Source organism: Bombus flavifrons, chromosome 8, assembly GCF_040668555.2.
Source record: "Bombus flavifrons isolate JBK064 chromosome 8, iyBomFlav1_principal, whole genome shotgun sequence".
NCBI classification, from domain to species: domain Eukaryota; kingdom Metazoa; phylum Arthropoda; class Insecta; order Hymenoptera; family Apidae; genus Bombus; species Bombus flavifrons.
In genome coordinates this window covers 16,249,751-16,273,614 of record NC_138449.1, presented here as the reverse complement: position 1 = coordinate 16,273,614, position 23,864 = coordinate 16,249,751, and the positions used below count along the sequence as shown (strand labels likewise).

At 26.8% G+C, this 23,864-nt stretch overlaps 8 protein-coding genes across 11 annotated transcripts; 3 read left to right on the top strand and 5 right to left on the bottom strand.

The window, feature by feature from the left end:
• Positions 1-131: 131 nt before the first annotated feature.
• LOC138182877 (condensin complex subunit 2) lies at positions 132-3,227 on the bottom strand. The gene is made up of 2 exons (XM_069119199.1): positions 2,716-3,227; positions 132-2,453 (listed from the first exon to the last, which is right to left on the bottom strand). The coding sequence occupies exon 2, from the start codon at positions 2,447-2,449 to the stop codon at positions 362-364; it is 2,088 nt and encodes a 695-aa protein (XP_068975300.1). The 5' UTR covers positions 2,450-2,453; positions 2,716-3,227; the 3' UTR covers positions 132-361.
• Positions 3,228-3,496: 269 nt separating this feature from the next.
• On the top strand, positions 3,497-6,657 carry Usp12-46 (Ubiquitin-specific protease 12/46). Of its 2 annotated transcripts, XM_069119207.1 has the most exons (8): positions 3,497-3,646; positions 4,009-4,089; positions 4,186-4,402; positions 4,532-4,612; positions 4,705-4,997; positions 5,066-5,203; positions 5,294-5,437; positions 5,530-6,657. In XM_069119207.1, exons 1-8 carry the CDS (start codon positions 3,644-3,646, stop codon positions 5,635-5,637), a joined length of 1,065 nt encoding a protein of 354 aa, XP_068975308.1. In that variant the 5' UTR covers positions 3,497-3,643; the 3' UTR covers positions 5,638-6,657. The 2 variants fall into 2 exon arrangements, with proteins under 2 accessions (XP_068975308.1, XP_068975309.1); XM_069119208.1 differs by lacking the exon at positions 4,532-4,612.
• Positions 6,136-7,139, bottom strand: RpL21 (ribosomal protein L21). The gene is made up of 2 exons (XM_069119211.1): positions 7,064-7,139; positions 6,136-6,657 (listed from the first exon to the last, which is right to left on the bottom strand). The coding sequence occupies exon 2, from the start codon at positions 6,640-6,642 to the stop codon at positions 6,163-6,165; it is 480 nt and encodes a 159-aa protein (XP_068975312.1). The 5' UTR covers positions 6,643-6,657; positions 7,064-7,139; the 3' UTR covers positions 6,136-6,162.
• Positions 7,140-7,558: 419 nt separating this feature from the next.
• Positions 7,559-9,446, top strand: Prosalpha6 (Proteasome alpha6 subunit). Of its 2 annotated transcripts, none has more exons than XM_069119414.1 (5): positions 7,559-7,717; positions 7,954-8,204; positions 8,320-8,479; positions 8,560-8,769; positions 9,068-9,446. In XM_069119414.1, exons 1-5 carry the CDS (start codon positions 7,715-7,717, stop codon positions 9,275-9,277), a joined length of 834 nt encoding a protein of 277 aa, XP_068975515.1. In that variant the 5' UTR covers positions 7,559-7,714; the 3' UTR covers positions 9,278-9,446. The 2 variants fall into 2 exon arrangements, with proteins under 2 accessions (XP_068975515.1, XP_068975516.1); XM_069119415.1 differs by lacking the exon at positions 7,559-7,717 and adding an exon at positions 7,803-7,821.
• Las (lipoyl synthase, mitochondrial) lies at positions 9,401-12,450 on the bottom strand. Of its 2 annotated transcripts, none has more exons than XM_069119412.1 (6): positions 12,284-12,450; positions 11,872-12,177; positions 10,393-10,549; positions 10,253-10,310; positions 9,994-10,149; positions 9,401-9,919 (listed from the first exon to the last, which is right to left on the bottom strand). In XM_069119412.1, the coding sequence occupies exons 1-6, from the start codon at positions 12,440-12,442 to the stop codon at positions 9,559-9,561; spliced, it is 1,197 nt and encodes a 398-aa protein (XP_068975513.1). In that variant the 5' UTR covers positions 12,443-12,450; the 3' UTR covers positions 9,401-9,558. The 2 variants fall into 2 exon arrangements, with proteins under 2 accessions (XP_068975513.1, XP_068975514.1); XM_069119413.1 differs by having other exon boundaries at positions 11,872-12,174.
• Positions 12,451-12,907: 457 nt separating this feature from the next.
• On the top strand, positions 12,908-19,483 carry LOC138182938 (sterol regulatory element-binding protein 1). The gene is made up of 8 exons (XM_069119411.1): positions 12,908-13,145; positions 13,663-14,250; positions 14,338-14,569; positions 14,655-15,049; positions 15,181-16,113; positions 16,232-16,539; positions 18,184-18,339; positions 18,417-19,483. Exons 1-8 carry the CDS (start codon positions 13,046-13,048, stop codon positions 18,768-18,770), a joined length of 3,066 nt encoding a protein of 1,021 aa, XP_068975512.1. The 5' UTR covers positions 12,908-13,045; the 3' UTR covers positions 18,771-19,483.
• Positions 19,484-19,559: 76 nt separating this feature from the next.
• Positions 19,560-20,957, bottom strand: LOC138182943 (nuclear receptor 2C2-associated protein). Its single transcript, XM_069119416.1, has 3 exons — positions 20,469-20,957; positions 20,190-20,280; positions 19,560-19,979 (listed from the first exon to the last, which is right to left on the bottom strand). The coding sequence occupies exons 1-3, from the start codon at positions 20,504-20,506 to the stop codon at positions 19,701-19,703; spliced, it is 408 nt and encodes a 135-aa protein (XP_068975517.1). The 5' UTR covers positions 20,507-20,957; the 3' UTR covers positions 19,560-19,700.
• Positions 20,958-22,155: 1,198 nt separating this feature from the next.
• Positions 22,156-23,506, bottom strand: EMC8-9 (ER membrane protein complex subunit 8/9). The gene is made up of 5 exons (XM_069119409.1): positions 23,260-23,506; positions 22,812-22,888; positions 22,681-22,750; positions 22,526-22,620; positions 22,156-22,437 (listed from the first exon to the last, which is right to left on the bottom strand). Exons 1-5 carry the CDS (start codon positions 23,467-23,469, stop codon positions 22,266-22,268), a joined length of 624 nt encoding a protein of 207 aa, XP_068975510.1. The 5' UTR covers positions 23,470-23,506; the 3' UTR covers positions 22,156-22,265.
• Positions 23,507-23,864: the final 358 nt, after the last annotated feature.

Sequence of the window (23,864 nt, the reverse complement as noted above, 5' to 3'; positions counted from 1 at the left end):
GAATACATGCTGTTTTATAAACCTCATTCTTTACATATAATCTTTTTTACCTTTAACATTACTTTTTTAATATTGTCACTCAATAGAAGAATTTCGCAAAATATTAATATAAAATTGAAAATAATCAAGTACTAGGCTTGTTGAAAATATAATAAATTTATTGCGCATTATGACAATATTGTATTAATATAAAACTTAATCAATATTTAACACACACATATCTATTTTATTCAAAGCAAGATATTGTTTAACTGTTAATTACATAATCTTCTCAATTCATATTCAATTCTTATTTTATATTATTTTTTATAATTTCGTAATTATAAATATTATAATTTTTTTTAGTTTTATATAAATATATTTATCCTTGCTCTATAATAAGATCTGTCATGTCATATGAAGAATTTATTTTTAAAGTTTTTTCATTTGCTAAATGCAATAAAGATACAAACGAAATAGGAAAGCTTAAAGCTTCGATATTAGTTTTAGTTAATATATCTGGCAATACTTTATAAATATCACTAAAATATTTACTACTATTCATTTTGTTACCTCTATCTTGTTGCATCGTTTTTCTACTCTCTGTTTCTTGTACATCTTTCTCTGTATTATCTTTTAAACATTTCCAAATAGCATATTTTAATTGTCTCATATCAACTTTTTTGGGACGTACACAATAAGCAATAGACGACTTATTTGTGAGTTTTGGTATAGCAACTAGATTGTCTCCAGTAAAAGGCATTTGTATTCCAAATATACCCTCATTTTCATATTGTATATCATTATCAACTGCATCATTTTCTTCATTTTGTTCATATTCCTCATTGTGGTTGTTAGAACAATGGCTTGATATATCATTTGCATTTATATAATTATAATTTTCTATGTTATCAGATAAAGTAGTAACATTTATATTATTTGCATTTCTTGAATTTTTAAGTGTTGTTGTATGAAGATATAATTTACTAGCTTGTATAATATCATAATGTTTATCTGGAGGTAATGTTAATATTTCTTCATTCCATTCTATTTTAACAGTTCTAGTATGCAGTTTAGTTAACTGACTTGGTAAAAATTTAGTATTCATGTTTTCTATCATTTTATCATCATAACACAGCTCCATTTCCTTATTTTTCTTCTTTGCTTGTGCTTGACGACATAGATTCTCAAAATTATTACTAAATAAAGTTTTTTTAAAATTAGTTGCTTTCCAGTGAGATGGGCCAGCCCAATGTATATTTAAGCTTTTTTGAATAAAGGAATATTCTGAAACTTTTGATGATACTGTATTAGTTAAAACTTTACAAAAATCCACAATATTTTCTACCTGATTAGGTATAATAGCACATCTATCTACATTTTCTTCTTCTGTCACTTCAATATCAAAATAATTCATACCAGTAGATACATGTTCATTGTCATGTACTGAGTTTTCATCAAGATCAAATTGAAATTTGCTCTCATTATTTTCTTCTGGAATTGCCTCATTCGGTTCATCTATCGTCCAACTAAGAAAATCAAAATAGAATAAAGGAGCACCAATTTGCATGTTTGAAAGATCTCTTATTTCTGGAATATCACACCCTGTATATTTACGTTGCAAGTCTTTGCTATTTACTGTATCTATTAAAATATCATTATAAGGATGTAGATAAAATTTGGAATTTGCATGATTTGGTAACATCACTTGATACAACATATCTGTGGTTTGTAAATCTGCTTCCATAGTTATTAAAGAAGGTTTCTCAGTTTCAACATTCATTTTTAAAGCTTCTACAGTGGCAAATATTGTTTGTTTATTTTTTTTCTTCTTTCTCTTTTCTTGCTGTCGTTTATCTTGGCTGTTCTCTGTTGTTTCTTGACAATCCATTTCTTCCATATTATTTTGGTTTTTACTGTCTTTGTCTTGTTTTTCCAGTCCACCAATCATTTTGAGTATATCCATATGTACACCATCAACACGATATCCATAGATTTTAGTACTAACATCCAAAGATGTACTAGCTACTTGCAAATTAGACATGTTGGCATCTTTTTTCTTAATCATATATGTCATAAAATCAATCATTTCTAAGCTAAATGCATTTTTGGAGTTAATTTTATTCTCTGTACCAAGTTTTATACACTGTGATATACGTTCTGCCATTTGAGAAGCTGGCATATTCACTAGAAAACCAAGTCCCAAAGAACGTCTTTTATCATTTAAACTTGTAGAAATGGATGATACATTATCAGTAATTTCTCGGCGACGAGCCAAACGTTCTGCTTCATCATCATTTTCTGATAAAGCAAAACTGTTTATTTTTTGAGGAATTACAGACTTCCGTCGCAATGGAGAAGAAGAAGATGGAGAGGAATGTATAGTAGAATCCATTAATACATTTATACCCTTACAAGCTGTCATCCTGCCGCTTGAAATTTTATGAATATTAAGCTGAACTTTATCCATATTCCTACAATAAATATAGAAAAATGTATATAAAATAACTCCTTTTAATATTTATATATTTTTTTATATGAATTGTGATGTTTTACTTAAAAATGTAACTTTAAAATGATTTATAAAAAATGGATTGAATTATGTAAGTAAATGAATCAAAATTATATACAATTATCAATTTTCCAAATTTTTCAAAAAATACATGAATATTCCTTAAATATTCAAATGATTTATAAGATCATATAATAAAAAGAACATGTTTATTCATATATTACCTGTGACATTCTACAATGATTATAAAAATAGAAATATGTATATTGTCAATAACATTTTTCCTTCATAATTATACATTGAATAATAATGAAATTTAGACATGTTTAAATAAACATGTATTTTGAAAATTATAAACAAAACAGCTCGATAAAGACCATCACACAAATTAATAACGTTTTATTTTATTCTTTTTTCTATTTAATGTTCAATTACGTTTCAAAAGCTTAATTAGTAATACAATTACGTTCGACATATGTATAACATCAACGCTCTACTTTCTTCAAGTTGATGCTAATAGTTACATGAAATGAGCTCATACTTCATAATATATCTGAAAAACACAATATTTCTATGTGTATCATTTAAATACAATATACGTATACAAAATACAATATATCATAAAAATATATTGAGCTGTTATTTCTCGAAAATTCTAAAAAAATTGGCGCGAAATAACTACAAAAGTAGCGATCATAAAGCCACAGATATCAAATTCAGAAGATTTTATCATGAAGTAATTGTTTGTAGAGTGCCGAATAAACGAATATATTTCCTATGTAGAGACATCTTTCGTTGAAAAATCGCTTTCAGGAACCAACATCAATACCCTTTTTAATGCTTTTGAGCACACATCAATAACTTCTGATAATTTCGTGAAAACTAATAATTTAATCGAGACTCGAGACAAATACCGTTCTGAGTATATGTTAATGAAAACGTCAAAGAACACACGTGAATATATATAAGAAATATTGTGCAAATTGTCATTATCGAACAGTTGTTTTCATTCCTATCGTAAAAAACCTGGACAACTATGCAATTATAATAATTTAAACAATAAATTTGTAAATTAGAATACCATGGAGGTTCCGTCATCAAAATCCATGCTGTTTGCTTGTCAGTGGTCAGTAACAGTTATTAAATCATAAAATGGTAAGTTGAAATGAATTTTATAATCAATAAATATGTTTAATAGCTTTGTGTCATTGTGTGATATCAATATGAATACCATCAGTTATACTCAATCTATATTTGTTTTAAATCGTCATACACTATATCTTTTTTAAATGAATTTCATAATAAAATAAGAAATAACTTGTAATTATACAAAATTAGGAATTTATTTCTAAAATCAGGTTAGGATTTGAAGAAATTTCATCAGAGCTTATTTATATGCCAGTGTTATAAATTATGTTATGTATATGTATATGTTAATTATAAAACATTTGTTTGCAAATTTCTATTATCACTATCACTTCTTTATGATTATATATTATATATTATAATTATTATAGGGTACAAATATATCACAATTGGAGAAAGATATTGGCTCTGATCAATTTCCTCCTAATGAACATTATTTTGGTCTAGTTAATGTAAGTATAATAAATTGTAGAAATATTTAAAAATTATAAAATTGTTTTTTATTCTCTGTATTAAAATTATTAATACTAATATTTATATTATTATAGTTTGGAAATACCTGTTATAGTAATTCTGTACTACAAGCTTTATATTTTTGTCGACCATTTAGAGAAAAAGTTCTAGAATACAAAGCTAGAAATAAGAGAACCAAGGAAACATTATTGACATGTTTAGCAGATTTGTTCTACAGTATTGCAACTCAAAAAAAGAAAGTTGGATCTATTGCTCCAAAAAAATTTATTGCCAGATTGAGAAAAGAGAAAGGTTAATATGAATACATATTTCTGATATAAAAATTGATTTTGTAATTATAATGATATATTCTATAAAATATTTAAGTATTTAAATTGTTTATGCATGCTACTTATAATGTATGTATATAATTTTTTACAGAGGAATTTGATAATTATATGCAACAGGATGCACATGAATTTTTAAATTTTTTGATAAATCACATAAATGAAATTATTTTAGGTATGCAAATTTCTTTGCATATGTACATGCATACGTACATGTATATAATAGCAGATCCTTACAATATTAATTTTATGTGTCTGATATTCCAGCAGAGAGAAGTCAAAGCAAACCAACAGGAGGAAAATGTGGTGCAGGTGATGCTGGTTCACCACCAGAGCCTACATGGGTTCATGAAATATTTCAAGGAATTTTGACATCAGAAACACGCTGCCTTAATTGTGAGACTGTATCTAGCAAAGATGAGGATTTCTTTGATTTACAAGTTGATGTAGACCAAAATACTTCAATCACACACTGCCTCAGATGTTTTTCAAATACTGAGACACTTTGTAGCGACAACAAATTCAAATGTGATCACTGTAGTAGTTATCAAGAAGCTCAGGTATCCGTAAAAAGGCTTTACAATTAATAAAATTTAGGAAGGAATTTAACAATACTCCTTTATTCTAGAAACGGATGAGGGTTAAAAAATTACCAATGATACTAGCATTGCATCTAAAGAGATTTAAATATGTGGAGCAATATAATCGTCACATAAAGGTTTCTCACAGGGTAGTTTTTCCTCTAGAGCTCCGACTCTTTAATACGGTAAGTAGTTTGCAATTGTTATATATTTGATTGTTTATTTTAACCTTCCAACATTCTAATCTATATTTTTATACATATAATAATTTATAGAGTGATGATGCAGTGAATCCGGATCGATTATATGATTTGGTCGCAGTTGTGATACATTGCGGCAGTGGGCCTAACCGAGGACACTATATTTCAATAGTAAAAAGCCATGGGTTCTGGTTACTTTTTGATGATGATATGGTTGATGTAAGTCTTATAATTTACATTATAAGTATTTACATTATGTAAGAATTATTTATCTTTATATAAATATTTATATTACTAAATTTTCATTTTAGAAAATTGATGCATCTACAATAGAAGACTTTTACGGACTTACATCAGATATTCAGAAAAGTTCTGAAACTGGCTATATCCTATTCTACCAATCAATAGATTGTAATTAGAACTTACTACAAATATATAGCGATTAAATTAAACAAATTCTATACGATAATTTCGTATTTTATTGAAGTGCAATGTATAAAATTAAAAATATTATATGTTAGATTATTTATAAAGTAAAATATGTATAGAATCAATTATATCTTGTTTGTAAAATATATAAAAAACGATTAGCTTTCTGGGCTACCATAATAATTAATGTTACACTCTAAGAAAATTGTTTTCTTTCTAGATACAAAACAACTCATTCTCAGAAGAATTACGTATTTTAATTCTGATGAAAAAAATACTAGTCCATGAAATATTTTGTTTCAGTTAAAGATAACGATAAATTCTATATGTATGTAAAAATATATTACTGAAAATAAAATCATTGTTAACAAAAATTGCATTCTATTTTTATACATGTAGATTAATATAAAATTTTCATTGCAAGTATTATATTTAAAACTATATTTAAGATATATATGAGAAATAAATACATATACAAATGATACTGATTTTGTCAAAAGCTGTTTATTTAAATTTTAAGCAATAAATTCATATGGAATAGGGGCAAGTGAAATTGGATTTTCACGTCCTGATACAATGTGTCCAGGCCTAGGTTCAGCAGGCTGTCTTTTTAGCTTTACTTTTATGTTCTTCTCCTTCGCTAATTCCTTAAGTTTTTCGTTATCCTTTACACGTTGCAAAAAATCTTCTCTACATTTAGAATGAGTTAAATGTTCAATACGAACATTAATTCTTTTGGCAATAATTCGTCCACGGACTCTCTTATTGACAATAACACCAAGAGCATGAGGAGTAACATTAAATACACGTCCAGTTTTCCCATGATAAACTTTATAAGGCATTCCCTTTTGAACAGCTCCATTGCCTTTGATATCAACTATGTCGCCCACTTTGTACACTTTCATATATGTGGACAATGGAATCGTTCCATGTTTGCGAAACTTTCGGGAGAATAAATCCCTCGTTCCTCTGCGATATCCCTTTGAATTTGTCATATCGACTGATTCTGCCTACAATATATGTATTTGTATTAAATCTTTTGCAATAATTGAACACAGTCACAAAAGTATCATTAATTAAAATTGGTTATGTTAACTAAATAATTAGAATATTTTTTTATATAAATTTATATAGCAACATAGATGATCAAAATATTAAATTTTAATAAATAAAATGATGAAATATAGAATTTTTATCAAAATTTAAAACAAAATTTATTAACATATGCACGAATACTGTCACGTGCATTTGCTTAGGAAGACAATTCAGAATGAAATTCAGCTTTTCTTTCATGCAGATAAAACTTAAACATAGCGAGCAAAATTTTAAGAAACTTTATAATTATAAAAAATGGAACATAAAGCAAATATCGTAAAAGCTTTTTAAAATTTTTCATAAATATTGTCTTACACTTACAAAAGACTAGCGTAACCATTCACGTTCTTCGAAAAAAGAATTTAAGATCGGTACTCTTATACTTATTATTATTACAGAAGAATCGATAATAATCGATACATAGTCGACTTCGATATTTAGTTATATGAAGTTCGTTCATTATACTTATTATTATAATAATAACAAATTGATATAACAAAGTTTTATTCATTAATTCTCCACTAATTTAACTTAAAAATAAATTTCAAGATTAACACATTTAATAAAATTTTTTAGACAAAATGAACCATATACATATAATAATTACGCTGGATGAAGTAAACTTTATAATAATAATAAATAACTTCGAGTATAATTTTAGAGACGTTTATAGCAATTTATAAATTAGAGATTTATAATTTTATAAATTTATAAATAGAAATTACTAATGTCTTAATTTAAAATTATGACAGTTTAGAACTTTACTAGATAGCGCTTTCACTATCAAGCTGATAGCAAAGGAGTGTCCTCTCTATTATTTATTTGATCATAATACCGCTGCATGACAGTTGTTTTATGAAAGAGATTCGTTGTTGGTCATAAGTATTTTACAACTTTACGTTATTTATTAAATAAATTAATAATTTAAATAATAAATAGCATTTTATATTTACAATTAAATAATATTCAATAATGGTATGTATTTTACATAGTTCTTTTCATGAAACATAATAATATAATATATCACATCATTATTATGGTATTTGCGGACCTATATTTATCATCAGAAGGGTTAATTTGTACGTGGAATTAAATTATGTATATATTACATATTGATATTCTTTTTCATTTTAACATATAACAACTACAATGAATAAAACTAGTTAATATAAAACATTAAATAATAATAAAAAATTTTTCATATTTTTCAGTTCCGGAATCAATACGACAGTGATGTCACAGTTTGGAGTCCACAGGGACGTTTACATCAAGTAGAATATGCAATGGAAGCTGTGAAATTAGGATCAGCTACTGTAGGACTTAAAAATAAAACTCATGCAGTCCTTATTGCTCTGAAAAGAGCTTCTTCTGAGTTATCTGCTCATCAGAAAAAGATATTTCCCATAGATAAACATATGGGAATTTCTATCTCAGGTTTAACAGCTGATGCTAGGATGTTGAGGTACACCATAAACCATAATATATCAATTATATCGTGTCACTATTAATAAAAATATAATCATTGTTTTAAAATCTTTATTAAATTAAGATTTGAATTTTTATTTATTTGTTTATAGTCGATATATGCGAACTGAATGTTTAAATTATAAATATTCTCATGATGATCTATTACCTGTAAGTCGGTTACTTGCATCCCTGGGAAATAAATTGCAAACATGTACTCAAAGATATGATAGAAGACCATATGGAGTAGGTTTACTTATTGCCGGGTATGATGTAGGTAGATGTGATTAAATGGTTGATTATTATCTAGCAAAGGATAAATTGTTATTAAAGTATTATTAATATTTCTAAAGGATCAAGGACCACATATTTATCAAACATGTCCATCATCAAATTACTTTGATTGTAAAGCAATGGCTATTGGTGCACGTTCTCAGAGTGCTCGTACATACTTAGAAAAACATCTTAATGAACTTTTATCATGTGATCTTGATGAACTAATAAAACATGGTCTTCGTGCGTTAAGAGATACATTGCCAAATGAAGTTGATTTATCAGTAAAGGTAAATGAAAGATGTTCATTCTATTAGTTTCCAATGTTTTTTTCATAAGTAGTAGATTTGTGAAAAAAGTAAAAGAAGACAAAGTTTTACCATCTTTCATATGTAATAAAATGATTTTAATAAATTTTTTAATTTGTCATGGTTTTCGAGTTTTTAGTCGTATTCGGCAAAAGGCCATGGAAATTGTATAAAAAAATTGTGAAAATTTCTTCTCTCCTATTTTTCTTATAAATTTAGCATATAAGTATTTTTTAAATTTTATGTAAGATATATTATAAGAGAAATTATTTTATTACAGAATGTCTCTATCGCAGTAGTGGGAAAAGGTACAGATTTTAAAATATATGATGAAGATGCAATTTCTGTCTATTTATCTCAAATTGAAGATGACAAACGTAGTAAACCTACTGAACCAGATGTAGAACAAGATTCTAAACCTCCACAACCTCCACCTTCTGATGAAGGTCCACAAGACCCACAAGTTACAGTTGCAATGGACACAGATTAAAAATAATTTACTTTATAGCATATTTTATGTATACATTTAAAATGAATTTGCATTTTACGTTTAAAAATTGTATTTTTCCTCATCATATTCAATACAACAATAGGATGTCATGAATCATGAAAATTTTATTAATTTTCAATATATATAATACATTTCTTTAGCCACGTAATTACAATTATCTACATGATTTGATAGTATTCCTTTATGTACAGATATACAATAATTTGTACTATTATACATGAATACACAAGTATTTTCAATTACAATTAAAACAAATATGTTTATTGATTTTCAATCTGTTTGTTTCTACGTTTTTTTAATATATTTGTTAAGAAAAATTCTCCAGCTTTATATGATGAACGCACTAATGGACCACTTGCAGTATATAAAAATCCTAGTTCATTTCCAATATCTTCCCACTTTTTAAATTTTTCAGGTGTAATATATTCAATTACTTTTAAATGTCTTTTTGTAGGTTGCATATATTGGCCAAGTGTCAAAGCATCTACACCTGCCTCTCTTAAGTCTGTCATTGTTTGTTTAATTTCTTCATCAGTTTCTCCTAATCCTAACATTATCGATGATTTTGTAATTAATTCTGGATTGCATTCCTTTGCTGTTTCTAATACCTTCAACGATTGTCTAAGTACACGAAAATACATATATTTCTAAGTTTACTAAAAAAAGTTACAAAAAAGCTACAATATGTACCTTACCTATATTCAGCTCGTCTGTCTCTAACAAATGGAGTTAAATGTTCAACAGTTTCAATATTATGAGCAAACACATCAAGATCAGAATCAACAATTATTTTAACACAATTTTTGTCTCCCCTAAAATCTGGTACTAAACATTCCACTAAAATATTACTTCTGCAAAAATATAAAAAGCACGTATATAAAATGTTTATTTAATATATAATTGCAAAGTACTTTGTTATAATAATAGACAAAATAAGGTGATAAGATTATGCACCTTTTTTTAATTTCCTTCACTGTTTCTGCAATATGACTAGCTCCGCCATCACTTAAATCTATTACAATATATAATTTTGACATAAGAAACATAATAATTTTGGTATATACGTAAATTGAAAAATGTACAAACTACTTAACCATCTCTGTCTACCGATGTAAGTACAACATAATCCAAACCCCAATCTGTTATTGCAGTTGCCGTATTTACTGGCTCCTCCGGATTTAATGGTAATGGTGTGCGTGATGTTTTTACAGAACAGAAACGACAACCACGGGTACATGTATCGCCCATTAACTATATTAAATTGTTTTCCACTATTATATTCTCATACATAACTAATTAACCTTTTTGGATAAAACCCAATTGTTACTTGACAGTATTGCAACAAATAATTAGATTTTAGTAAAAGTATTATGTAATGAAATTACTAAATAGCAATGTGAAAATTTATATTATGAAATGTTGTGCATGATGAATAAATTTACATTTTGTTAACTTTTATCACTTTTAATATAAAGCACATAATCATTAGCTTATACAGGGTGTAACACATAATTGTTGCCACTAATTTTTGGGTACTTCTGATGATCTGACAAAAAAAATGTTCCAAACAAAAGTTAATTAGTATTTAGCCAGCTACAAATTGCCGTTTAAAAAATTTCTAAAAAGTTATTTTTTAGATAAGGTATTAAGGTTACTTTGTTGTTTTTAAGTGACACAGCATTTTTGACTTCACATTGTTGTATCTGATATCAAGATGAGTTCAACAATCTACTATACTATGACCTTGACTTGAAACTTCCATTTAATTAGGAGGAATGGAGAATTGTGTATGCTAAGGATTATTTTATAGGTGGACTATGAATAACATAGAATAGAAAAAAACATACCTTGATATTACATTATCTCCATGTGTTCGATTACAACAAATACTTGAATTGTAGCCGATGGTTTTGTAAATATAATTTGGACCGATGCCGTAAATGTGTAGTAATTGTTGCTATAATGCTATCAGAGCAAACTTCCATGTACACTGTACAAATTCACTCCTTTAGATGTTTGATATTTTGAATAAGCTCAGGACAGACCTTTAGACTACAGATGACTTTGCAGAAAACAAATCTACTAAGGATCTAACACAGCGAATCTGTATAGCATGCATGCAAATTTATTCTGATAGCAGTAATTACTACAAACTTATTACATCAGTCAGGATTATATTTACAAAACTATGGACTATAATTCAAGCATTTGTTGTAATTGAACATACAGAGATAGTGTAACATGTCATGTCATGGTATAATAGGTTGTTAAACTCCTCTGAATATCAGCTACAACAACATGAAGCCAAAAATAAATTTAAAATGAAAAAATAAATTTAAGAACATCAAGGTGACCTTGATATCTTATCGCAAAAACAAATTTTTGGAAATCTTTTATGTAGCAAGTGGCTAGACATCGATTAATTTTTATTTAGAACTTTTTTATGTTAAACCATCAGAAGTAACCAAAAAATCATAGCATCAATTATGTGTACAACCTGTATACTTTTAATTAAATCACCTTTTTAAACAAAATTACAAAACAATGAGCTACATAGAGTTAATAATACAAACCATAATAGTAGCCGTTGCTGTTCCATGTGTACCACCTCCCCAACATTCCCCAATATTAGGACATCGTGCTTCTTCACATACAGTGCTTAATTGTAATCGTCTTAATTGTGACTTTATTCTACTATAATTTTTACCCATTGGGATTTCTGTCTTTAGCCAAGGTGGTAATTTCAATCGAGATTTATCACCTTTTTCTAACTTTAATTTTCCATTATATTCTTTATAGGTACCAGCAATAAAATGTTCTAAGTTAGGTCCATCCGCTAGTTTTTGAGAAAAAGTGTTTTCTTTGACACATTGCAACTGCTTTGGTACATAAACAATATTAGTATATATTTAAAAATATCAAATATTATTATGAATATTGCATTAATAATACTATCATTAGCAATATTATTTGTCAAATACATACTGATGAGTGAAAATTACAAGCAGTAGATATTTTTACTCGACTTGACTTACGAAAAGCTTGAAACATGTTTGCTTGTAAATGAACATTCAAATAACCTCTCAAAAATAAAAAGAAATCAGCCTTATAGCATGGAATACTACCAAATACGATAATGAACATCTGTACAAATTAACATTTGCAATTGCTTAATAAATACTTGAATTTGTAGTAGTTTTTTAAATTTTATAATATATACCAACATTTGCAAACTTGTAATTATTTATTTATATTTACTTATAACTATGAATTTAAAGTAAATATAAAATTTTCCTATCAAATAGTAAAGAATCTTAATAAAAGATTCTATACTTATATATTACATATTTTTTATGTTTTTATTTTTGTATTTGGTTTTAATTTCTTAAGATCATAGAATATTTTAAAATATTTATTGTTTTTAATTTGAAGATTAAAATGGATAATTTAGAGAATTATTTATAAAACATTTCATAAATATTGTTATTCTTCAAAAGATTTAATAAAAATATCTATAGTAACGTTTTTCATAAAAATCCGTCCATATTCTACAATAAATTTTGTTAGTTTAGCAACACATACTGACGTAATATCATCCGATCTGTAGAGCTTCTGTGATTGGACGCGGTAAAGGTCGGGTGACTTCGTAATTTGTTAGTTATTACGTTTGACATATCAGTGCTTCGTTTTGTTTTAATCATTGAATTTATTTAATGAAAATAAATATTTGACAAATATTACGCCACAATGGCAGATCCTGGAGGGTGGACTACTACACAAGATAACGATTTTTCTAATTTTCAATCGAACGACAGCTTTAATTTGAATGAAGTAACTGGTATCGATGGTATGTTGTATTTAATATTAATCAAAATATTTTTTATCATTTTGTTTTAAAAGCTATAATGAAATAGTAATTTCCTCATATTTTTAAATTATATTATTTTTTTTTTATTTGTTACCCATTTGTTTTTATATAATTTTATTTTTCAGTGATTTTTATGCGATTTTATATAATTTTTTAAGTAATAAATTTGTTTTAAATCAAGAATATGATTATAATCGTTGATTATATATATTTACTTATTTAAAGAATTGTAGTCAAATTATTTTCTAGAAATGAATTAAACAGTTTTTAATTCATATCAACAGTTGTAATCAACAACATATCTTTTTAATGTAATTATAATATTTTATATGATTAATATGAAAATATCATTACATATTATTTTATTTGTTATTACATGTGAGAGAAGAAGAGAGAAGAAGAAGGAGAGAGAGAGAGAGAGAGAGAGAGAGAGAGAGAGAGAGAGATTTTGTTTTTGTATATGTTAAATCATTATCTTAAATTTTTTTTATTACAGAACTTCTTACAAACTGTGAAAGTGAATTATTGAAAAATGAAAATTTATTTAGCGACGATGCATTATTATCACAATTGGAAGAGCCTTTAGGCATGGATACAGAGGGATTGGATTTTTTAAACTTTAATAATAGTAAAGAACTAAAAGATTTTAAAGAATTTCATGATTATGAGGATCCAAATATTATCAAATCTGTACCAAGTGGAAATGTAATATTAGCTCCAACAATAACAGAAAATACACAACAAGTTCCTTGTGTCACTCAACAATCTCAACAACAAAAGCAACGACCACAATTACAGGATATAACTTCTATACAAAATAGAGCACAAAGAATATCTGTCACACCAGCACCTACAGTATTTAGTTCTCAATATGCTATACCACAAAACCTAAACTTCAGTGTTCAGTCTCCTGTTGTAACTATAGCACCAGTGACACAACAAAGACAGTTGCTTTTACCAGCTAAACTTATAAAATCAGAATCAGTTGTTTATTCTAGGGGATCACAAGCTGTTAGTTCAACATCTGTACCACACCAGATACATACCTTAGTAAATACTGCTAATGGAACAGTTTTAACTGCTGGTAAGAATATATGACGTCATGAGATTTTTATTAAATTTATTATATCCTAATTTTTATTAAATTTGTTATATTCTAATTTTTATTCAGGTATTCCAGTTGTATTAGATACTGATAAGGTACAGATTAATCGATTAAGTACTAATACACATATAGGTGTACCAAGAGTAAAAGAAGTAAAACGTAGTGCTCATAATGCCATAGAACGACGTTACAGAACATCAATTAATGATAAAATCATTGAATTGAAGAATATCATTGTTGGAGTAGATGCTAAACTGAACAAATCGGCTATTTTGAGAAAAACTATTGATTATATTAGGTATATTATGTTAATATGTGTTTGACTTTTAAAATATTTGTTATAAATTGACGAAAATTTTTATTAGAAACAATGAAAATTTTAGGTTTCTTCAAAATTCTAATGCAAGATTAAAAGCAGAAAATATGTCGTTAAAATTAGCTGCCCAAAGGCAAAATTTGCGCGATTTATTAGTATGCGGTGAACTTACACCACCTAGATCAGATTCAAGTGAATCATCTTTATCTCCAGCACCAGCACCATTATCTCCTCAATCTCCTTCATCTATAAAAGATGATCCAGATTTGTTACAAAATGTCGATTCAACATCTGTTCTTACAAATCAAGGCATGAGAGATCATACTAGGCTTACGATTTGTGGATTTATGCTCCTCTTTTTAGCATTTAATCCCTTAGGTTTTTTGATAAATAATGTTGGAAGATTCAATTCTGATTATATAAACACAAAATTGGATGGTCGTACAATTCTTAATTATCAAGGTATCATAATATAATAATTACAATTCTATTACATTATAATATACAGTATAATAATAATGTTATCACATTATACTAATCGTTATATATGTTACTATGTATAACGAGTAATACTATTATTAACCTTTTTGTAGATCAATCAGATCTTGAAAATCCAGTGTGGAGCAATGTGTTTTTATGGCTAACAAATGCTATACTTTTAATTGGCGGACTTTGTAGACTATTGCTATATGGTGATCCAATACTACCATCTGACAGTAAAATTTTCCTTGAACTTCATCGATGGAGACGTCAAGCAGAATTCAATATATCGAAGAATGAATATAGTCAAGCATGCCGAGATTTACATCAATGTTTGCAATACTTAGGCCGACCATATCCATCATCACGTGCGGAAATTTGGCTTGCAACTATGTGGCAAATTATAAGACAACTTCTTCATAAATTATGGATTGGAAAATGGATTTTGTATACTCATAAATGGTTTTCTGAAAAAACTACACGACAACAAGCAGAGATATCAGCTATGGAAATGGCTATTATTTATCAGCATATGTTATGTCTACATTTATCAGAAGGATCAAAGAGTGGAACTCTGTATCTTGCTCTTTCTGCAGTGAATTATGCAGAAGCCACTGGAGAAACTATTCCAAAATCATTATTAGCAGAAATATATATCAATGTTGCATTGTGTTTCAAGCACTCGTTATTTCCATTTATTCATAAATATTATTTGGGCAAGGCACGCACTTTATTATCATCATGTGCAGTTCCACCAAAATTAAAGTGGATAATGAGTGATGAAGGAGCTAAATTTTTAGCATTTCAAAAATGGCAATATGGAGAACAACCAGATAACGAATTTACTTCTCAAACTAGTAAAGCTGATCCTTTATCGTATGCTTCACGTGCATATAGAGATTATTTAATCGGACATTGTTTACGTATTTTAACTGGTACTGTTGGAGATGCTCATTTATCTTCAATATTAGAATATGGACAAACTATCATGGCTTCTGCTGGAATAGATGCTGGATTTTTATGTACTGACAAAGTTACAGTTACACGTAAGTTTAAATAAAATCTTGTTTAATGAGTTCATTGGTGGTATTGGATGGCATTAAATTTCTTTCTTCCTTTTTCTTCTTTAACTAATAAATAGAATTTGGTGAATTAATATTTTAGATTGCGAAGATGAAATTGGATTATGGTGGGGAGCAGTTATATATGTAGCAGCATGTTGGAGATTGAAAGAAGACGATTCACAAGCATGGAGCATTGTTGAAAGCAAATTTCCTTATGAAAAATGTTACCAACTTTGCAATAATAATAACAGTATTAGTCCACTGCCATATATTGTTTTGAATGCTTTGCAAGCAGCAAAAGCGACTACTAAATCAGTCTCTATGCGTTTTATTGATCAGGCAGGAATATTGCTTGAACAATGTTTGGTTTATTATAATTGCAAGCAACAGTCATCCCAAAACGTTTTGGTAAGATATTTAAATATTATGTTTATAATATATTAATATATTCAATTCTTTTATACAAAAATTATTATAATTACTTATATTTTTTTGTAATGCTTTTATTTTACATAGATAATAAAATTAGAAATTATGAAGTAATAAATTATATAACATATGATTTGAATACGGAAATAAAATATTTAATTCTTTTTATATTTTTTGAAATTTATGATTTTTGAAAAATCTGTTTTTCATGTTATTTATCTTCTCAAAATGAATATCATTACACATTTTTTCATAAAACAAAAGAAAATGATCAAATAATGAATTATATATGTAGTAACTTTAAGTATATTGTTTAATTCTCACAAAATTAAAAGTGTCTGGTAACAATAGTTTTTATGCATATATTTATACAATTGCTTACTTGTTACAAGTGTGCATTGTAGTTGCATTGCATGAAATATAACTATGCAATACTTCTACAGTGCAACTCCTGTGGCAGGTCTCAGCGTCATATGTGATAGATAAATATATATATATAGGGTAGACCAAATAAAATGTTATAGACTGTTTTCTCTATTGTAGATATTTTCTGTCTTTCCTAAATTAAACAGGATAGCAGGGTAATCATTTGAAGTGCAATAAATTTTTTTAAGGCTACTAAGAAAAGTTTAAAGGCAGCCTCCTTCATTTATCTTAAATGGAATGAGGTATTCATTTTCTTTATTTAGGTAACTCTTATCAAACAGAGTAATATTTATTTGAAACATTTCTTTTTATTCTGCACAATTAAAGAGATTTAATAAATAATTCAATGCAGTTCTAGGTACATTTAGAGACAAGAATATATTTCAACTTTTTTTATAAACATATTTTTTTACCTATTTGTTTGATAATAGAAAGATAATTTCTTGAAATATTTTATGAACAATATTAATTTTAAATTCTTTAGAGTGATAAATCTTACTATTTAATCATCTTCTTATATGATTAAATATTTAATATGCTAATACATAAAATATAAAGTGATGGTTAGTACTTCTACAATGAAGGAAAATATAAACATAAAAGTATTTACTGCGCATACATTGGTTATTTCATTAATGCTATGAAATGCTTAAAATAGTATTTATGAAAAACTTAATAGGTGTTTAGAAATCTAAAGACATCATTTTAAACATTTATTAAAATAATTCTCACTTTAGAATACATTTATATACATATTTTTCCCCTCCTTTCTTCTCTTTTTACCTTCTGAAGTTTCTCTTAAGAGAAGTATGTATTTTTCGCCATAGCTCTTTAACTGTGCAAAGTCAAAAAATATTCAAGTTAAATATTATTCCATTTAATAAGAGCTATTCAAATAAAGAAATGTTAATATCTCACTTTATTTGAAATAAAAGGGGTTCTCTTTACCTGTGTATAATAGTTTTCCTAAAAAATTTTTTACATACCAGATGATTTAACAACTCCTTTGTCCTTAATTTAAAAAGAAATGAAATGATTTCTGAGAATTTGGCTTATAATATTTTACAGGATGGTAGAAAATGGAATCAAAACTTTTTCTTGAGAATAGATAGCACTGAACAATTCCTGAATCCAACAAATCAATCAAATCTACAAAATTAATAATAATTTTCTTATTAGCTTTGATTATTTTTTTAGCTTACTCAATTGTGGATTTGTGATTGGTTACTTGAAATGCGAACAACACTTTGGCAGGAATTAGATAATGATTTAGAAAAATTAACTACAAATATATCTCTTGGAGGTTTTCAACGTGATTTAGCTTGTTTGAGACAATTATGTCAGCATATTCCAGTAAGTTTATATATATATTTTAATATTATAATTTATAAGTTAATTATTATTTTTAACAATTATCACGTACTTTTTAGTCTACTTTAGCAAGAGTATTTGTTTATGAAGCCACAACACGTATAATGGCGGGAGCAACACCAGTGAAAACTCAAATATTGCTAGACCGTAGCTTACATCACAGAAATTCACGTTCTTCAATTATCTGTGGAAAAGATCGTTCACAAGATCAATATACTGGAGAAAGAGAACACGCGGTAGCTTTATGTTTAGCTTGCCGACATTTACCTCCACTATTATTAGCCTCTCCTGGAGAACGTGCAGGCATGCTTGCAGAAGCTGCTAAAACTCTTGAGAGGGTAGGTGATAGAAAGAGACTTCAAGAATGTTACAAATTAATGAGGCAATTAGGACCAGCTATCTCTGCTAACTGATATATTGCAAGTATAAGAATATACCTCATTCAATCCTGTCTTTTACATAGGTTTGTCTCTTTCATGACTCATTGTTGTAAACAAAGTTTGCAAAGAAATTAACGGATTTAACATGGTTTCTCTTTTTGTACTATTTCACGTTATACAAAAACAAACGTTAAAATAAAAGACAGGCAAAAAGTATAAATATGCACTAGTTATGTATGTATATAGTGTATAGTATTATGATATCAGATAGAGTATAGAGTAAAAGAGTTTCCAGGGCTTAAGTTGAACAGCTGATTTAATTTATATCAATGCACATTGTGCAAGATTGTTGTACATAAATTATAATATTTACAAACAGAAATTATAATATTCTTAACGCAACTAAGACTTTTAAATAACTTTTCATTTTCAATATAATTATTTTGTAATTTAATTAATGCGTCTGTCATTGCTATATATATCTGTGTATGCATAATATGATGGTATTGAAGTCTGTAAATGATATGTTTGAGTTTTTTCAAAATATATAATTTTATTATAAGTTTTCATTACTTAAGAGATATAAATTGGGATTTAAGAGATATAAATTGATATAAATATCTCTATATATACTACATGTAAAACTAACACATTAACATACAAATGTAGCTTTATAATTAAGAAATGATTAAACTTAATTATTATTTAATAGAATATATAAACTATCTTAAATACACAGACTGTTTTAAATATTCAAAATAAATTATAAGAACAATTTTATATAAAAATAAATGAGATCGGAAATTAAATTATAATGTTTTTCTCATCTTTTCTTTATTTATAGACATCTATTTTTTAAATCAATTTTCACTTCATTTACAACATCAAAAATTTAGTCAAAAAGATATATGTAATATTTAATTACATTTATTTTTTGTGAAAAATAATGTTTGCTACAATATTTTATGAGTGTAAAGATAATTTATATATAATAATTCTACCAAAGAAATCTGTACTTTCATTAAATACAAATTTAAAAGTTTTTGCTTTTACTGGATTTGTCAAAATGAAAATTTGTATCGTATTTTTGTCTTCTGGATAAAACGATTCATGAAATTTAGTTTCTTTATTACCAACTTCTAAATGACAATTTTTGCCAACAAATCCACCTTGAAATTCAATTTCAAATGAACTTATTTCATATTCTTGTTCAAATTCAATAATTATCCACTGAAGAGTTCCCTGTAACATACAATATGTACTAGTAGTAATAATATATGTAAGAATTATTTATTTAATACATATGTTTCTTTAAGTACAACTTAAAAAAACTGTAAAAGATTTATTTTATCACTTCATCATCAAAATGTATTACTTTAAAACAAAATAATAGGTAAGGAATATATTAATACATAACAATATAGGGGGAAAGTACAAAAAAGATTTCCTTACCGCGTCAGAATTCCAACAAGTTTCAGGACAATTATCGAACATGTAATTTTTCCCATAAGATCGATTATTCTTGTTCAAAACTGAACTAACCCTAGATAAGTAACATATGATAAATATAACTTTTGTTTGTATAAAACAAATTTCTAATTATTTTACATATCGTGACTAGTATCTTATAAAAATATTTTGTTTTTCATAGATATATACCATGAAAATATTACAAAAAATTTGAGTAGTTTAATCACAATATGTATATATATATCTTAAATAATAGCTCACCGACAGTTGAATTTATATTGTTTTAATAAACACGTCATACTAAAATAAAGCTAATATAATACATGTGTAACTTAACCTCGATTGAATGTAAGGTTAAGTAGAATGAACTTATGTTGAGTATTGTCTATCCAGTATTCACGATATACTACTACAATATTTAAAGTCAATTCTCAAATCCAAACAGCTTAAATGTGAGGAGGTGCGTTGAAATAAGCAATAAAAAAAATGCATCTGCAAAGATGTAGTCTTTGATTCCTGATGTACATATACTTCTTAAGAAGTAACCAATTTGATGTACATGCCTTCTAAAAATCTGTAGAAATCTATAACATCTATGCACAGGTACTATGCTATTATGTACATATATCAACAAATTCAAAAAACAAAAAACAATTTATAAAACAAGAAATGTTATACATTTAAAACTATTATAATTTAATGTATTATATAATATAATTTGAAGTATTATATAATTTCAATAACTCTTAGAAAAAGTAACAAATTTCAAAAAGTAAGAAATTTGTACATGACATGGAGCACGGCTAAAGCAAACATACACTGTTAGCCATAAATACTAGGACATTTATTGATATTTAGTATAAATTACATGCTACTAATCGTTTTCATTTTCTATTATTATATTATACAAAACATACGAGAAACATAAATCAAAGCAAATAGAGAAGTAGGAAGCACCGGATATCTGAAAAGTCACCTAGTTGTGAATTATGATATGCTGCGCCCACCATAAAGAAAGTTATTACATTTACTTCATAAGCCTGTTTTGTATGCAAATCAGACGTGTCACTTGTATTAACTTCTAAATTTATTTTCATCATATCCTGCAGCTTCAGCAATTTCCTCAAGCTCTCTTACGAATATAGAGGCTCCTTGTGTCCTTGTCTAATAACACATGCACATTCGCACAGAAAATATGTATGTGTACACCGATCGGTTTCCGGCGAACGGCATTAGTCTGCATTCTTGATTAGACAAGGACTGAAGGAAAGGGTCTCTATGCAGCGTTGTCTTTCTATTGTCATATCGTATTCCTTACACGGTAACATATGTATGACATATGACTTGTGTATTATATCTTTATATCTTTATGGCCGGTACGAACTCTGAACGTAGAGGCGATAATTCGTAGTGCGCACTTTTCGGCTCACTTTTTTATCATTTCCCTATTCATTTATGGCGATAATTTAGGAAATATATATACGTATGTATGTCCAGATAGATTTTATTACTAAATTCTACTATTGTAATAAATATAACATAATCATTTTCAGTAACCACTTAAAAATAAAAAAAATTGATTATATAAAGAATAAATTAATTGCTTTAAATTCAAAAGATTGAAAAATAATATACGTCTTGAAAAGTAAAATCAAATGATAAGGAGAATTAAAAGTATTTTATAAAATACAACAATGGATAAAACCGATGTGTTTACTGCTTTTATATATATATTTACTTTAAACACATTTACCAGAAATTAACTCAAAAATGTTGTGTGATTGTACTGATTTTGAATTTTATTCATAATAAATTAATAGCTATAATAATATGTGAGAGTGATAGAATATATAAAGATATACATATAAAATATAAATGTAAATAATTTGCTCTTAGTATTATTTTGTACATCATAAAATTGATAGAGATAAATATTTCTACATCAATATATTAAAATACATTCTTATTTATTAATTTATTTACATTAAATGTTCCTAAGTGTATTTGAGAATATTTACAAATTATATTCTCATAAAATTGCATTTTAATTAAATGTGTTTATTTGTATTTCTCCATAAACTCTTCTATAGTTTTATTAAGCTTACGATTTTGCCAATCAAGAGAAATATCATCGAGATGATTATCAAAATCAACAAGATTTCTATATTCTTCTGCTTTTAGTAGGGAGTATAATACATCTGTATGAGTTACTCCTTTATCATATAATATACTGTAAAAATCAAAACAATGTGTATCAATCTAAACAATAAACATTAAAAACTATTTGAAACAAATATTAAATATATCAAACTAATTACTCTGTTACATCTTTAAGCTTCCATTTGCCATCTACAAATTGTGAAATTCTCAAGGGATTTGAGCTCATAGCAAGTGTAATTTCTTTATTGTCCACCTAATAATATGAAAAAAAGATAATAAGACAATTTTTAATTCAATTTTTTACAAAACTTACCACTACAAGTAAAGTATTGCCGCAATTTTCTGCTATTTTATCCGCTATTTTATGAGCAGGTTTATCTGTACTGTATTAAAAGTTGCATAATTAAATTATTGTTAAAAAATTTAAATAAAAGATTAAATTACCTCAAATCATTTATGTTTTCATTTGCTAAGTAGTAACCTGCTAATACTAAACCTTTACTAATAGCATATTGATCAACCTGAAAATATTTTTTCTCCATTTTAGTTTAATGTTTACATCATAAAGAAATTTGAATCATATTAAACAATTTTGTAATGATTAAGATTTTAAATGATTAAAATGTTTCTTACGATATAAACTAAAATAGTTGTGATAAAATATATTTACAAGTTTATAAAAGATATATTTATAAACTTGTAAAAAATTGTTAGTACTTTCGAAACGATAAATACTCATGTAACAACATTTTTAATATTTTACATAACTACTTCATAAGTTGAATCTATTAAATATATTGTAACTAGATAATTCATTAAAATAAAAATTAATTTAACTGTTACCGTATATTAATTAAGTAAAATGAACTTTATGCGATATTTAAATATTTACCATGGTCAAAGCAATTTCCGCCATAGGTGAGACATGAAGACAAATGTGAAACAGTGGAATTACATCCTCAATATGTAATTCGACAGATTTACTGTCACTTTTACTATTTTGTTTGCCTAATAACAATCCATTTATTGCGCAATGTGGATATTTAGCAGCGTGTAAGATGATCTTACAATATGCACGACTAGAGAACGAGATATCTGCCATTTTTCTTCAGCAACAAACGATAGAATCGATAGTAGTGAATTCGATATAAACCAGTCATATATATAGTCATATGTTATATACATATGTTTATGTATATCGCTACCATGCGTTCTCGGCTTTGTGTTTGTCTATACGTACATGAAATATGGAACATATCTAATGCATATACATATATTATTCGAAGAATGCAAGTGGCAAAAAATCGTAGTTCAGATGATAAATAATACTCTATTGGGAAGCTCCAAATTTCATTATTTTAGATTGCAATAAATTAAAAATTTAGATTGAACTACGTACGATCCTTAAAAACGTTTTATTTTCTGAAGGAGATATTTAATTTTATTATACAACTTATATTTTAGCAATAAGAATATCGTAAATTCTGCTAAAATTTG